Source organism: Penicillium arizonense (genome assembly GCF_001773325.1).
Source record: "Penicillium arizonense strain CBS 141311 chromosome Unknown PENARI_contig006, whole genome shotgun sequence".
Taxonomy (NCBI): Eukaryota; Fungi; Ascomycota; class Eurotiomycetes; order Eurotiales; family Aspergillaceae; genus Penicillium; species Penicillium arizonense.
Genome location: NW_019173283.1, coordinates 689566 through 704748, shown reverse-complemented (window position 1 = coordinate 704748; position 15183 = coordinate 689566). Strand labels below are relative to the sequence as shown.

The 15183-nt window shown below is 48.4% G+C and overlaps 4 protein-coding genes across 4 annotated transcripts; 2 read left to right on the top strand and 2 right to left on the bottom strand.

Annotated features, from left to right (window-relative positions):
* Positions 1–77: 77 nt before the first annotated feature.
* PENARI_c006G01473 (serine/threonine/tyrosine protein kinase MPS1) lies at positions 78–2552 on the top strand (the record flags this gene model as incomplete). Its single annotated transcript, XM_022630161.1, has 1 exon — positions 78–2552. One exon carries the CDS (start codon positions 78–80, stop codon positions 2550–2552), a length of 2475 nt encoding a protein of 824 aa, XP_022489836.1.
* Positions 2553–4864: 2312 nt separating this feature from the next.
* PENARI_c006G10616 (mitochondrial 54S ribosomal protein bL21m) lies at positions 4865–5629 on the top strand (the record flags this gene model as incomplete). The annotated part of the gene is made up of 1 exon (XM_022630589.1): positions 4865–5629. One exon carries the CDS (start codon positions 4865–4867, stop codon positions 5627–5629), a length of 765 nt encoding a protein of 254 aa, XP_022489810.1.
* A 1370-nt stretch (positions 5630–6999) lies between these two features.
* Positions 7000–7799, bottom strand: PENARI_c006G04266 (SDR family NAD(P)-dependent oxidoreductase; the record flags this gene model as incomplete). The annotated part of the gene is made up of 2 exons (XM_022630289.1): positions 7000–7697; positions 7766–7799. The coding sequence occupies 2 exons, from the start codon at positions 7797–7799 to the stop codon at positions 7000–7002; spliced, it is 732 nt and encodes a 243-aa protein (XP_022489755.1).
* Positions 7800–13371: 5572 nt separating this feature from the next.
* On the bottom strand, positions 13372–14567 carry PENARI_c006G07886 (uncharacterized protein; the record flags this gene model as incomplete). The annotated part of the gene is made up of 4 exons (XM_022630462.1): positions 13372–13726; positions 13791–14167; positions 14218–14325; positions 14394–14567. The coding sequence occupies 4 exons, from the start codon at positions 14565–14567 to the stop codon at positions 13372–13374; spliced, it is 1014 nt and encodes a 337-aa protein (XP_022489713.1).
* Positions 14568–15183: the final 616 nt, after the last annotated feature.

Sequence of the window (15183 nt, the reverse complement as noted above, 5' to 3'; positions counted from 1 at the left end):
CCCTACAAGAACAACAAACAGTCGACAAACTTGGAGGGGCCGCATTGATCCACGACTTCAATGTAGGTATCGTCGCCATGGCGTCCCCGAATTCCCTCCCATCCGTATACAACAGCGAATACGGACAGCCTTCCCGACCGATGTCCCGAACTGCGGTTTCACGCTCGGGATCCAGACGGGTATCACCCGCAGTTCAAAACAACGGCTCTCTATCAAGGCATTACTCCGCCGGCGACAGCTCAGATGAAGAGGTTCCTGAGCCAAAATTTAGCGCGTCAGTCAAGGCACTTTTGCATGGTGATGGATTAGGTTCGTCGCCTCATCTGCAGAAAGTACAACCGTTGTCGCACCAATCGCGAGTTGCGACGTCACGTCAACAAAGCCAATCTCCTCGCAACTCCTCTCCCCACGACCGTTCAACAGGGAGTCCGGCTCCCAGAGTAGTCCGCATTGGAGCGCTTTCATCTGGTTCCAGGCATTCACGCGAAGGCTCCCCGTTGTCCAACAGCCAGAGTGCAGAGTCGGAATCTCATCACCACCCCAATGATTTCATTACTCCCGCCCCACGCCAACGCAGTGTTCGTATCAATGTTTCTCGCAGCCATCCACGTTCTCCTTCTTCAATCTCGCCTTCAGGGAGACGTTCAGCGGAACGTAACTCGAGTGATGAGTATGGTAGTGCCGAGCGCTCAGACAGTGACCGCAAATCACAATATGAAGATGATCCCATGACACGTCTCGGCACTTCCTCGGTACTCCGCGGCCGCGGTGGCGAGGAACCTGGCCCCCAAAGCTCACTGCGTGTCAAGAGAGTCGGTCGACTGGCTGGTAGCTTCTTGACAGGACCCGCCCGGAGGGGTGTGCTACGTCGACAGAGTGAGGAGAACAACGACGAGGACCACCAATATCTTTCGGCCGATGGTGTCAGGGAGGATGTAGAAGCAGAGGAAAATGCCGAATACCGACCTCGCAACCCAACTAAACCGTCCTCCCCAAAGGTATCATGGGCCGACCCCACCCCCCCTCATTCGCGCGAAGGGCACCGGGCTGAATACCCTCTTCGCCCGGCTGCGGTTGAGGGTCCATTTTCAAGATCATCGTCACCAAAATCGTATGGGTCAAAGTCGACACCCGCTTCATCAGAATTGTCATCCAAATCCTCAAGCGCCAAGGAACAACCTGCCTTCAAGGTTCCGTCAATGCCCCATCTGCCGTCAGTCCGTGACCAGGAAAACGAGCCACCGCCAACTTTCCGGCGAACAAAGCCTCAGGGCTTGAATGTCTTGGACAAGCCCGACAAGTACAATGTTGTTTATGATACCGAGAAGAAAGATGCCGCCGACACGCCGGCAGGTACCTCTGCACGAAAGATACTGGCCACACGAAGCAACAACACTCCTCACAGAGCCGCCCCTCCTCCTCCCAAAATGTCAGTTCTTGAAACTGCCACGTCAACGGGAGGTGCATCGACCTCCCAATCCCGAAAGAAGAAGACGCAGGTCTCAATTAACGGCAAGCATTTCACTCGACTAGATTGCATTGGCCGAGGTGGTAGCTCCCGCGTTTACCGAGTGATGGCGGAAAACTACAAGATTTTTGCGCTCAAGCGAGTGAATCTTGAAGATGTTGACCCAGTCACTTTGACTGGATACAAGGGTGAAATTGACTTGCTGAAGAAGTTGGAGAATGTGGAACGTGTGGTGCGGCTCTTTGATTGGGAACTCAACAATGACAAACACGCTCTAAGTGTGCTCATGGAGATTGGAGAGTCTGATCTTGAAAAAATTCTCACATATCGCTTGAATGCCGAAGATGCTGTTTTCGATATCAACTTCACCCGCTTTTATTGGAAGGAGATGCTTGAATGTGTCCAGGCTGTCCACGAATTCAACATCGTTCATTCAGATCTGAAACCTGCCAACTTCCTAATGGTTCAAGGCCGGTTAAAGCTTATCGACTTTGGAATTGCCAATGCAATTCAAGACAACACCGTCAATGTTCACCGCGAGCAACAAGTTGGCACACCCAACTACATGTCCCCTGAAGCCTTGGTCGACTCCAATGCATCACTCGGCCTGCCAGCAAGCGTTGGCAAAATGATGAAGCTGGGCAAACCCAGCGATGTTTGGAGTCTTGGTTGTATCCTGTACAAAATGGTCTACGGACAGCCTCCATTCGCCAAGATCGCCAAATATTACGAGCGCATCATGGCTATCCCCAATCCCCGTGTACAAATCGATTTCCCGGCCTTTGGTGTTGGCGGCGTTCCAGTGCCCCCTGGCCTTGTCCGAACCCTCAAGCGCTGCCTGCAGCGTGATCAAACTCTCCGACCAACCATCGAGGAAATGCTTGGCCCCCGCGATCCATTCCTGCACCCCGATGCTCAACTCGAAGGTGCCGTCCCTGTCACTCAAGATATGCTTGGCCGGATTCTGGCCAATGTCGTCAACCACTGCAAAGTCCGCGGCGTGCCCAGGGAAGAAGAGCTGGCCGCATGGCCCGCAGGCTTTTTTGCAAAAATCAAAGCAGCACTCGAAGAAGAAAACGCATGACCACAGCCCCTTCGCTCCTTTATCACATTTCTTTTGTCTTGACTGCCGTGTTGGCCTCTTTACCTTGTTCCCTTGTTGGTTAGAACGACTTAATGACCGGTGTTGGATGTTTTACTTATCTCTTGGTCTGGCTGGTTTATTTGCGAGATATCTTTCTGCTTGTGTTTCTTCTTTGCATTGCCTCTTCTTCTCTTGCATCAGCCTTTTGGGGTTTTGTCTGACCTTACCGTTCCATCATGGCGGGGGGCTTTTTTTTGATGATATTCGGTTCAGCGCAGCGTGTGGATTTGCATCCCTGTATATGATTTGATCAACCCTTTTGCTCTTAGGATACTGTTACAGCATAGGGTCTTGGAGTTTGAACTCCCTTGGTTAAAATGTTTAATTGAACACTTTTGCCTATCTTGAATTCTTGGATATCCAGTTTCACTTCATCAGTTTGTGTATCTCTTTTCTTATAAATCATGTAGATTTGCTAGCCATTGACCTTGGGTTTCCAAGGGATAACGTGAACTTGAAATGTAGATAGATTGGTGTCTTCATAAAATCATGGTTATATGCCTGACTATCTAGAAACTAGCTATGTCCATTCAGAAGCCAAACATGCAGAATACTTTTCGTTTGAAATCAATGGACTTGATTTTGCGCCATTAACACCGCCCAAGAATAGAACGATCGTGATCGATCGTATGTATCGAGAAAGGGAAATATAGAACTGCCTGAGCAAGGAGGTATCGAAGACAGGCCGGTGCCTATCGGAAATGAAGAGGAAGTGTTTGTGGTTGATTTAGACAAGGAGAACCCTATTGTAAGTTAGTTTCTGCTGCAATAAACGGATCTAATAAAGGGAAACTCACGCATTGACACATCCGTCGTTCTCGGGGGTGTTGGTAACCTGGGCCCATTTACCCCAGACGACCTTACCAGTGGTGGTAACAAGACCCAGCTCAGAAACGTTCACCTCGATGATTGTTCCCTTGGTGAGGACACCCAGCTGGGTATAAAGAGGGTTCTGGGGGTTCTTCTTGACGGAAAGAATGGGCAATTGAACGGTAACAGCCAGCTCTGGACTGAAAAAAAAAAAAAAAAAGTTAATATACCACACCCAATACGGGAGAGAAGATCTGGGACAATGGAAATCCCCGCTGGTAAAACTTACTGCGTAACGTTGGCCTTCTTGTAACGCAAACCCATGGGACGAATGAATCGCTCGTACTTGACGGGGCGACGAGTGAAGTCGTTACCAACGAAAGTAGGCTTGGTGATCATACGCTTCCAGGACTTCTTGTGTGTCTTCTTTCCGGTGTTGACAACCTTGAACATCTCCTCCTCACTGATACCCTTGACCTTAGGCAGGGGAACGGCAAACTTGGCAGCCTTCTCGTTACGCTTGTCCTTGATAGCACTGGAGAGGGCCTTGGCGTTGGTCTCCTGCGACCGGTCGAGCAGGTACTGGGGCAGAGGGGTCTTGGACGGCTCGTCGGGTGCGGCGGACTTGACGTTCTTCTCCTCCTGGGCCTTGATGCGCTTCTTCATCTGAATCTTCTCCTTGTGGCGCTGCTGTTGGTACAGCTTGGCCCGCAGACCACGCAGGTTCTGGGCATCGTGGGACTGCTTGTGTCCCTCACGAGCCTGGCGCTTGCGCATGCGCTCATCGTGATCGAGGCGCTTACCATGCTGCTTCTGCCAGCGCTCAATGTACCTGGGAAGATGTCAGTTGGGGGAATTCGGGCGGTGGCTGGCGGGGAAACGAACTCGTTCTGAGGCTGTTGGTGGGAAAAAGGTTAGTAAACTTGGTAATTGACCAGGAATACGACATATAATAGCATAAAACATACCATGATGAAGCAGAATGAGGGTATCTGCTGGGATGGGAGATGAAGTTATTTCCTTGAAGATCTACTGCAGACCGAAAAAAGTTGTGATGCGGCAGAGATAGCATGCCACGTGACTGGCTTATCAGTAAATCTAGTTCCTGAACTTCATGTTCGACATTTTCATAGGGAAAGTTGGTAAAAAGTGCTAAATATGTATTAAGTATGCGCATCATAGGCGTAGAGATAGGCGTAGAATATTCTATGACTATGACAAAAGCTTCAATGTAAAATTCCCTCTTCATCTGCAGCAAAAACTTCCGGCGAGGAATAATTAGTAAACCACGTGACATAAAATACGGGTGGCAAAGCGGCCATTTGCGCAAAGTAGACAATTTCTCTAGTTACGGGGCCAACTACAAAGCGTCTCGAATTCCAACTCCCGCGAACCACTTTCACCACGAGCTCCAATTGAGTAATTGGAAGGGTTCAGCCAACATGTTCTCTCGCTCAGCTCTGCGGAGCCTCGCCTCCGACCTTCGCCGGACTGCACCGTCCACAATTTCATCCGCAGCTCCCCTTCAGCAACGAGCATGCCTGCACCAGACAACATCATGGATGAACTCGCAAGAAACCCGGACCCAGTCGTCATCCTCGAACCCTGAATCACCACTCAGCGCCACTCCTCGTGCACAAGACTCCCAGCCCAAGGCCGAGGCGGAGGCGCCCCGTTTCGTGCCCACAACACGCGCCCACCTCCCCATTGAGAAACAACCCATCGCGCCCAACTTCACCGCCCCTCTCGAAGTGACGAAATCTCTCATGTCACAACTCCCTCACCTCGCCGGCCAGAAGCCGCACTACGTGGTCGCTCAACTCCACGCAAAACCATACCTCTTGACAGAAGGTGATCACCTCCGGTTGCCTTTCCTCATGCCAAACGTTAAGGCGGGCGACATCCTGCGCTTCAACCGTGCTTCCGCGCTTGGATCTCGCGATTTCACAATGAAGGGCGCTCCCCATATCGATGAGCGTATCTATGAGTGCCGGGTTCGTGTGACGGGTGTCGAATCGGAGCCGTTGCGTATCAAGGAGAAAACGAAGCGGAGACAGAGGCACGTTAAGCAGGCTAAGAGCAAGCACCGCTATACTATCATGCGCGTGATGGATGTGCGGGTTAAGACTCCGGATGAGTTGTTGGAGGAGGGTGCCATTGTTGTGGAAGATGGAGAGGATAGCTCGGTTATTGAACCCCGGTCATGAGTGCATAATTGGTTGTTTTGAAGGTTTCCTCAGGCGAAAATTTGTGATGCCGGACCTATGTCCGACAGTGGTTTGAGGTATGGACAATGCCGTTGAGATGTGGCCTGGTTGTGGCCATTGGTGGTTGTCCTGCCGTGATGCATTGATATCTCTGCGGCATATTTGTACAGATAGATGGATTTGGGCTGTTCTGTGTATGCATTGTATTCTATAGTGTTCAATTTTTTTTTCAAAGAGTCATTTGACGGCGTGGGTTCGTAGGTTACATGTTTCAGAATCATAGGGTCAACTCATATCACGAAGAGCCTGGTCAGATCTCCTCCAATCACTCTTTAAGATCTCATCCACAATCTTCTCGGCAAAAGCATAGACCGTAGACTGGGGCTGGCTAGGCGGCAGAAATGGGAAACTGCTAGCATCGACAACCCTCAAGCCCTACATACCATAAACTCGAGCATGACTATCTACCACAGCCATCGTGTCTTTCTGGCGTCCCATCTTGCAAGTTGCTGACGCATGGTAGACAGTGGTCATACTCTGTTGGATGTACTCCCGGATCTGAGCATCAGTGGAAACATTAAAGCTAGGGAAGTAACTTAAACCAATTCTTATTCATATTCTGCTCGGACACATGCTAAATGACGCTTCTCTTCTCGCTCTAAGCAGGCTGTTTGCGTCTTTGCTCTCTCTGTTGCGGTCACCGGGTCCTCGATACTGCGTCGTCGTGGAAGATAGACCTTTCTAACAATAAAAGAGAGGGTTCGAAGGAAGGTGTCCGCAGCGAGGAGGCCTCTTTGGAAGGCGATTATTTAGCTTGTCTAAAGCACCCTACTTCCGCGATTCCCATTTTCTAATGCATTCATATATCGTAAGTACAAAGTACACGCTGACAACATTATCCAATTGTCAAGGTCGGTAGCGGATTCCTACAACTAGACCAAATATGGGATGACGAAGTTTGTTTTATACAATATAAAAAGTTCAACATTTCCTATATGTATCTTAGCAACAAATTGTGATTGATGGATTGACCGAGGTTCTAGCAGAGCCATCTAAATCTGAATAACAGCTTATGCCACGGGTACTTCAGACCCATACATAGGTGGCTCTGAAGAGCTGTGGTAGCATTTACCACTTCATAGTGAATATACAAATGTGCCGTTGTCTCAATTCACGCCGCAACCTGAATAGATGATGGGTTAACACGAGCAGGAAACCAGAAATGTATTCCTCAGATGCCTTTGACAATGATACCCAACCGACATAACCGCGTAGTCGGTCAGTCCACTGAACATTGTGTATTAGCCTTTTACACCAGAGCCATCTGCCCGAAAAATCAACTCTATAGGCTTTCTTATATACTGAAGCCTTCACCACGCTGTATGCCCACCGTCGGCTATGATTGTACTCCCAGTCATGAAGCTGCTCGCGTTGCTCATAAGGAGCAAGGTAATACCACGAAATTCTTCCGGTTGTGCCAATCGTCCCATCATGTTCTCAGATTCCCATACCTCCTTTGTCCCCGGCGCCTTATCCATGGCCATCTGGTCCATGGGCGTCATTATGTGTCCAGGACAAAGGCAGTTCACTCGTATTCCACCCCTACCTTCGTTATCGACATTGCTCCATTCCATCGCAAAGCTTCTAGTGAGTTGGATCACAGCGGCCTTTGATGAGTTATAGATGGACGATGTCATTCCTTTGTTCGCGATCACTCCACTCATACTCGAAACTAGTAGTATAGACCCACGAGTTTTCTTGTCGAGCATTTGTGCTGCTGCAGCAGTTGCAGACGTGAAAGCTCCAGTGTAATTGATGCTGATTACGCGTTCAATGTCAGCGGCAGAGTGAGCAATAGCACCCCCGATGTGGTTTACCCCAGCCGCCACCACTAAGCCATCTAGCCGATTTTTGCCTTCAGCGATTGCAGACATTATCTGGTTGGTACCATTCCTGTCACGGACATCCAACCGCCGATAATGTAGAGACCCCCCAAATTGGGGATTTGCTCGCGCTTGTGCAGCACGAAACTCTTCGTCAGGCTCAGGTAGCCGATCAAGACAATGCACTATGGCTCGCGGTACAATTAGTCTGTTTGGATCAATAGTACATATTAGAATGATGGACTCTACATACCTTCTCCGCCGGCTTCTACTAATGCTTCCGCCATTGCTAAGCCTAGCCCACGCCCTCCACCAGTCACTGCAAATACTTTCCCGCGAAGTTGGAACTCCTGAAATCGTTGGTCCATTTGTCCAACTGGCTCCTTGCTCAATGTTTGTTTGATGCTAGCGTCGGTAGACACCGGTCTTCCGAAGTGAACGATTGGCTTCCGAAAGAGCCCGGGGTGCAGAAGTTTGGTCGCTCCGTGCCTGAAAATCATAACGTACTCTTGATAAGGCAGCCACAGTGGAAGGAAAACCCCGATGAAATTTTGATAGTCGGTTTAGATGATATGGTTTTACGGCCAAAGATGCCGCGGTGAAGTACCACGCATAAATAATGAGATGCGTAGCAACCTTTCTTCATCGGTGAAGTAAGTATATCATCATGTAACCTATCGCGGCGAGCAGATCTAGAAATCTGGCAGTTTTTCCCTGTTCCTACAACACGAATAAGCCACAACGTCATGATTCAGGGTCCGGGTCAGACAAAAGCCAATTTCTTTCACCGAGCTGACCACAAGTGAGATTAAAGTTCTAAAGCTGCATTAAATTCTACTCAGAGTCAATTCCGAATCAAGGTCACTCAGCGCTTGACACTATCTTTGGATAAATCGTGTCAAAATAAATCTCATCATGAAGTGTTATTTAAACTCGTTTTGCGTTGATTACGCACGCCTCTTCCAAACACAAAATGTTGCCTGAGAGTAATAATGCTCATGCTACTAAGATCCCGTGGTGAGCTCAAATCTAGCCTAGTTTGTCGCGCTGGGATATGCCACCGTTGAGAGTAACAAACATTTCCCATTTTCTAATCCCAATTAAAGGCTTAGGAAACCGGCGTACTTTAGCAGAAGCGGTAGGGTTCCCGCCAATCAGAAAGAATATATAGTACAGACGTGCCCGGGCCCACAAGTGTAGCAAGCTGGTACTTTCTGGCTTTTAGTTGGGGCCATTCTTGGCCCCTCGGTCGAAGTCGACCACGCTTGCCAGAAATTGCTAGAGCGCGAAACCCAACAACCTCAATACACCACTCGAGGAAAGCTGGAAACCCTTGTTCTGGGTCTTCTTCCCACCGCAGCCAGTTACGCCTAATTGAAAACATCCGATCGGTATTGTGACTGGGCCAGAACATCGTTTACTTATGCCTGATCAATACCGTGATAAGAAGGTTCGCGGCTACACCTCATACTGGAAACTACATTGCAATAATTGCGAGCCAATTCCTGGTCTAGGTATACAGCAGCGGCATTGCTTCGGCTAAGGCTTCTCAACGAAAAATACCTTTTCCGGTTCATTAATCTCAACTCCTGACCAGCCGAGCCACAGGGAATCTAGCTACCAGAGGTGGTCACCAAACCGCCACTTGACGAAAAGTCTCGTAAGCGCCATCTTTGGGCTTGAGAGAAAATGGAAGACGACTTGAGGCAATGCCAAGTTTCTTCTGCATTTGATCAAAAGTCGCCATTGTTCTACTACTCAAATATTAACCAAATCGAACAATATCTTCCAGAACTGAGACCTCCAGATTTTATTGAATGCAATATGTGGGGCTTTAAGCCTGGTTTGATGCAGCCCCCTTAGGAAGATAGTGCATGTTGGGCAAAGATCAAGGTGCGCAAGCAGAAGGGTCCGATGCAGCATGGATTTAGAATTAGTGAACCAACCCCCACCAAGCGCCGCTGGAACATTCTTAAGCCTATCAATGGACCTTGGCTTCCTCAACAGCTAATTGCAAGACGTATGTATCCTAGTGCCACTTAGCATGGAATTGGATCCATCATAGGTTTAATAACCTTGATTTACTGTTCCAGAAAAAGGTTACTACCGTACGATGACTAACGCAGATCTCCGCGCTCCGCCCACTACATCGATAAGTGAGGTCACTATGAAGTACCCCTGTGTAAGCCGCCGGAACTGCTGACTGCCAAGAATCATAGTCAGACATTACCAGGAACTTACGAAAGCAGACAAGCAGGTTCTTTAAATAGAAATCAACCTCAAGTACCCAGAGGTACAGGTATGTCGTGCAATTGCTTGGAGAATTAGTACGTATACGTCAGACGATCCATACTGTATGCTGCTGTAGTACAGGTTTCCAGTTTCGCATTTGGTCAGCGCAGAAGAGCTCGACGAGGTCTACTCGCTCACATCTGACGGTGATAGGGGCCGACGGGCTGCTGGCGTAAAATCATGAATGCAACTTGGCAGCAAGCTTCTAATAACGTTGATCCATTTTCGCTCCTTATTCCCGTCCGAAATGACAGTTACGTTCGAACATTTCTGGGCTTGACGACCGTAGAACACCCTCCGCTAAAGGAACCATGTAGCATACTCTAATACCAACGCCAGTGGTCAGATAATAGAAAATCATATGTCATCTCAAGGGTGCAGGATCAGCTCATAGCAAAAATGTGGGCCTTTGTCCGCTAACAGGCAGTAACTGATTCCTGGCTGAGGCAGCCAAATGGCTACCGACGAGATGTATACACCAAATTCACGGAAGCATGTTAGCTAAATGGAGACTATGAAGGTCGCATATCACTCCCGGCCAATGAAGAGCTGTGGTGGGTCGAATGCAATATAGTGTCCTGGGACCTGGGCATTATCTGGCCAAGAATTCAAGTCATTCGCTTGGTCGGCGGATCAAGGCCTATTTTGTACGAAAACGTTATCGGTCCTGGCCAAGTTCCACTGGAAAAGAACAAATGTAAAATTGGGAATCACAAGCCATATACGTAACCCCGGCCCACAGGCCAACATGAAGGAGGAGACGACGACTTATAAATACCAAGCTCTGTTGCGCCTTCCTGGCATCTTATAATCACTTTTCCTGGTTTATAAGGGCGCTTTTGCGTCAAAACTGTGTGCAAGTATAGCCGCAGGCCGATTACCGCTCAGTCTCCCTAGTTTTATACCCTTCGATCAGCTATGTCGAGCTCAACGACGATTACCTCTGCGTCGGGTGAGCGACATACCAGTCAGTATTGATGAGGCGTCGCTAATCGGTTCCTACAGTAACTACCCTACGTCCGCGACTCTCGGCCCCTCTCCAAGGACAATATGCTCGTCTGCGGGAGTTATTTACCGTCGAAGGTGTCGCCCTCAAGCGGATAACTGAAAATTTTGTTAGGGAACTCCATGTTGGTATGTGATGGCTACCGCCCCGCCGCTACGACAAATATCGATGCTAACGTTGCATAGGCCTCAGTGAAGATGGGGGTGATATAGTAAGCCCGTGTCGCTCCATTTCTGCGCGAGGAGAAACAAACTAATTGGATGCACAATATAGCCTATGAATCCCACTTGGGTGATGGCGCTCCCCACTGGGGAGGAGAGAGGGGTGTTCCTCACCATGGACATGGGAGGCACGAATTTTCGGGTCTGCAAAGTTGAGCTGCTAGGCAGTGGCAAGTATGACAGTACGCAAATGGACACAAAGATACCTGATGCCGTAAAGTCCGGTACCGCACAGCAGCTGTGGCTCTTCATCATCGATTGTTTGAGGAAGTTTTTGACTTACCATGCGATTTCTGATCATGAGCTGCGAAAGATTCCGCTGGCATTCACATTTTCGTACCCAGTCACGCAAACATCGGTCAGAGATGGAGTCCTTCAAAGATGGACAAAAGGTTTCGATATTAGTGGGGTTGAAGGACATGATGTTACTGCTGAGCTTCAGCGCGCTTTGAACGAAAATGCAAGTCTGCTCTCCACGTCTGTATAGGACTTCCTGCTTATCCAAGCTTTTCTAGGACTTGCCTCTTCAGATAGTGGCATTGGTCAATGACACAACTGGTACCCTCATGGCATCTTCCTATGCGGATAAGGAAACACAGATTGGAAGTATATTTGGGACCGGGAGCAACGCAGCATATATGGAACGGTGCTCCGAAATCCCAAAACTTGCCAAGCATTGCTTTTCCCTTGATGCCTCCATGGCTATCAACTGCGAATATGGTGCTTTCGATAACAGTCGCACTGTGCTGCCTTTCACCGACTATGACGAAAGCATTGACTCTTGCTCGCCGCGGCCAGGTCAGCAACGCTATGAGAAATTGGTAGCTGGTTTCTACCTTGGGGAAATACTCCGTCAGGTGCTCGTCGATATGAGTAACGAACGGAGTCTAATATTTCTAAACCAAGACCTCTCCCAACTGAAGCAACCTTATACGTTGGATTCTTCCTTTGTTGCAAGGATAGAAACCGACGGTAGCGAGGACTTGCACGTCAGTAAAGCTTTATTCGAGCGTGTGCTTTCTATTTCCGCTTCGTCTGAAGAATTATACTTTTGCCGGCTGCTCGCTCAATTGATCAGTCAACGCGCTGCTAGACTGTATTCATGCGGTATAGCCGCAATAATGAAGAAGAGATCACTGGGGAAATGTCACGTGGCGGTCGACGGCTCGGTCTTCGAGAAATATGAAGGTTTCCATGATAAGGTGATGAAAGCTCTTGGAGAGATATTTGATTGGCCGAGCAACTCTCAATCCGATACTGTCAAATTGATCCCGGCGGTGGACGGCTCGAGCATAGGTGCTGCAGTCGTATGTGCTTTGTGCAGATCGTCAGGAACGGAATCCCAATGAATCTATTCAGTTCGACCTGCAAACTTCGACTTGTTCGCCATTTACCTTACACTTCCTAGCAAGGTATGGTTCAAACGAAAGCCAAGTTTCCGGCCCAATGAAACGAAGACGTGTGTGGTAGAGTGATTAGAAGTAGCAAGGGTACTGGAGCCGACAGGAGCGGTTAGTCTACCGAAACTGGGGGAGAAATACAAGAAAAAAACTAGCAATTATGGGGGTGTCTGCCGTGAATAACGTTACGTGTACAATGGAACCTGCAAAGATAGCTGGCTTACTGATTAGGGGCTTTTGAGCGAGGGAGACCCCTTCCGAGTAAGAATTTTTGGTCTTCGCAAGGTACGCTTCCATAACTTAACCGTCTCGACATTTGTCCGGCCAACCCATGCCCACCCATACTGGCCGACCAATAATATCTGTGTACTGTAATCCCCTGCGAGCCGATAGAGCACGATCACCATTCCCCTAAAATACAAGGACGAGGTGCGGCCGCTCTGTGTGTATTTATTGTCCTCTGTCGGTTACTCTCCCGGTGCACTCCGTCCCATAAAACGGACCCAAAAAGGAGGTGAATCAAATAAGCAAAGCAGCTAAAGTGTGTAAGGCAACTTAATCATCGTTGGATCACCAAGGATGCCTATAATCTCATCCTTAGGACGATGACCTACTTTTTTCCCAGCCTCGTTTATAGACGATTAAATGGTTTGAGCAAAATCATGATGCATAGTTATGAAGGGGGGCTGTTGATGCCGCATTTTTCATGTTGGAGATTTGGATCTAGTTACGGTTAAAGATCTAATATTGAAACAAGCCTAAAGGGTAGCAAAATATCATAGACGAAGACTTTTAGCTTGGGTATCTTATGCAATACAAGTAGAGATAAATACAGCTGCATATCGCTCGAGAACAGCTTTCAAGCAAATGATTCAGCCGCAGAAACAGGGCTACTCATCTTGTTCGTCTAAGAAAACCGAGAAATAGGACAGACATCATCCTAGTGGGACTCTGAAGATCGGTTGACAGTTTGGAACATGCATAGCTGGTTTGAAGTGGCGCAACGAATGTGCGCACGCGGTGCAGATGACAGGATACTTCCCATAATACCACTCTCCTCGTCAACAGGTGCCGGCAACCGTATCTGGGAGTCAGAAGCAGGACTGCTCGCAGATGCTCCCGAGGAACCGAGGAACCGTCGAATAAGAGGTCGAAGGGTAGGAAGACAGGCACAAATTATTCCAACAGACTGCTCAACTGAGGACCAAGTTGATGGATCGATACTTGTATAAGTGGGATCGTTCACGTCTGAAAGGTCGAAACTGACGATGAGGAGAATTGAGACTACACAGACACTGGATTATTGTTAGTGGGCTATCTCATGTTGATAAAAGACCCCAGAATTGGAAAATAACTTACAAGCCACCAAGCAGAAAAAGTCCCGTCAAAACCCACTTCTGTCGAACGGTAGTCTTCACACGCCACGCCATAGGAAGCGGGAGGCAAAGGACCAAAAGGTCGAGAAACATATTGGCAACGCCATTCCACCTGAAGAATGCCACTATATTGATACAATGACCTGGCAGGCTTGGGTTCCAGAATTTGGATGGTGGCGAACACCCTGCAATTGCGGTAATTGCACACGCGATGAAGTATGCAATGACCAGAACGCCGGAGGTCCATAGGGCCCAGCGAAAGCCTTTCACAACACCGAAGATTCGATGGAAGAGGAGCAGCAATGATGCTTTGGTAAAGACAGCATTGGTGAAGTATACGATCCGAACTGCCATGAAGGTCTACTTGTCTGTTAGCCTTGAAACAATACAAATATTAGTGAGATACGAACCATTAGGAAGTTTTCAATGTTCTCAGATGAGATATATTGAGAGTGACGGCCATAGTCATAGAATGCAATCTCTACCCATCTCAAGATAGCCAGGGCCCAGTTGAAGACCTAAACCGAGAGAAAGACTAATTAGTTGTTTATTTGGTTCCACGTCAGACAATTAAGAGGCCACTTACCAAGGCTACTGCAATGGTATAGTCATCCCACCATAGTCCAGCACGGGCAACATGGCGGGAGATAAATCGCAAGATCACACAAAGTGTAGCTGGGACAATAGTTATGATTGTTCCAACCAAGATGTGCCAAGAGATGTTGTCATCTGGAAGTTCTTGAACTGATTCCATGCACATCAAGCTTGCTCAGACAATGAGTTTGAGATCTCAACCATCTTGGCGGGACATCGGATATTTAATCCATTCATCTGGTAAACGGCAGATGCAATCCGGGGACGACCTAAACGACCTAGAGCGGCGGAACCGGCCAACAAGCCATGTTGCTTAGCCTCATTCCCTGTTTATTCATTTTAGTTGAAATGTTATTTATCGGGTGAAAGGGTGAAATAGCTCGAAGGGGCATCGGCCCGAACGGTACCATCGGCCGGCTGGTGGCGAAGTTTGGCGCAGCACTTGCGGCCGAATCTGGGTGGCGAAACCTTATATGACGCATAATTCATAGATTTTCAAGATCTTGGGGACGGAAATAAGATGCATTCGGTTGGACTCGCCAAAAGAGTATATGATCAAGTTGTTCGTGGTGCTGAGACGGTGGAAAAGTAGAACTGAATATTTATAGGGCAATGTTAAAAGGACCCCCTCTTGTTGATATTCGGACCCCCTCTCCACCTGTCTAAGCCTAATTAGGGAAGGCTTAGTATGTGTATTTCGTAGTGTATTTCCTTAGTAAGAACGAACAAAAGGGCGTAGAGGGAGACAATAGGCCTCGTAGGGCGTGTGAAGACTTGCACCC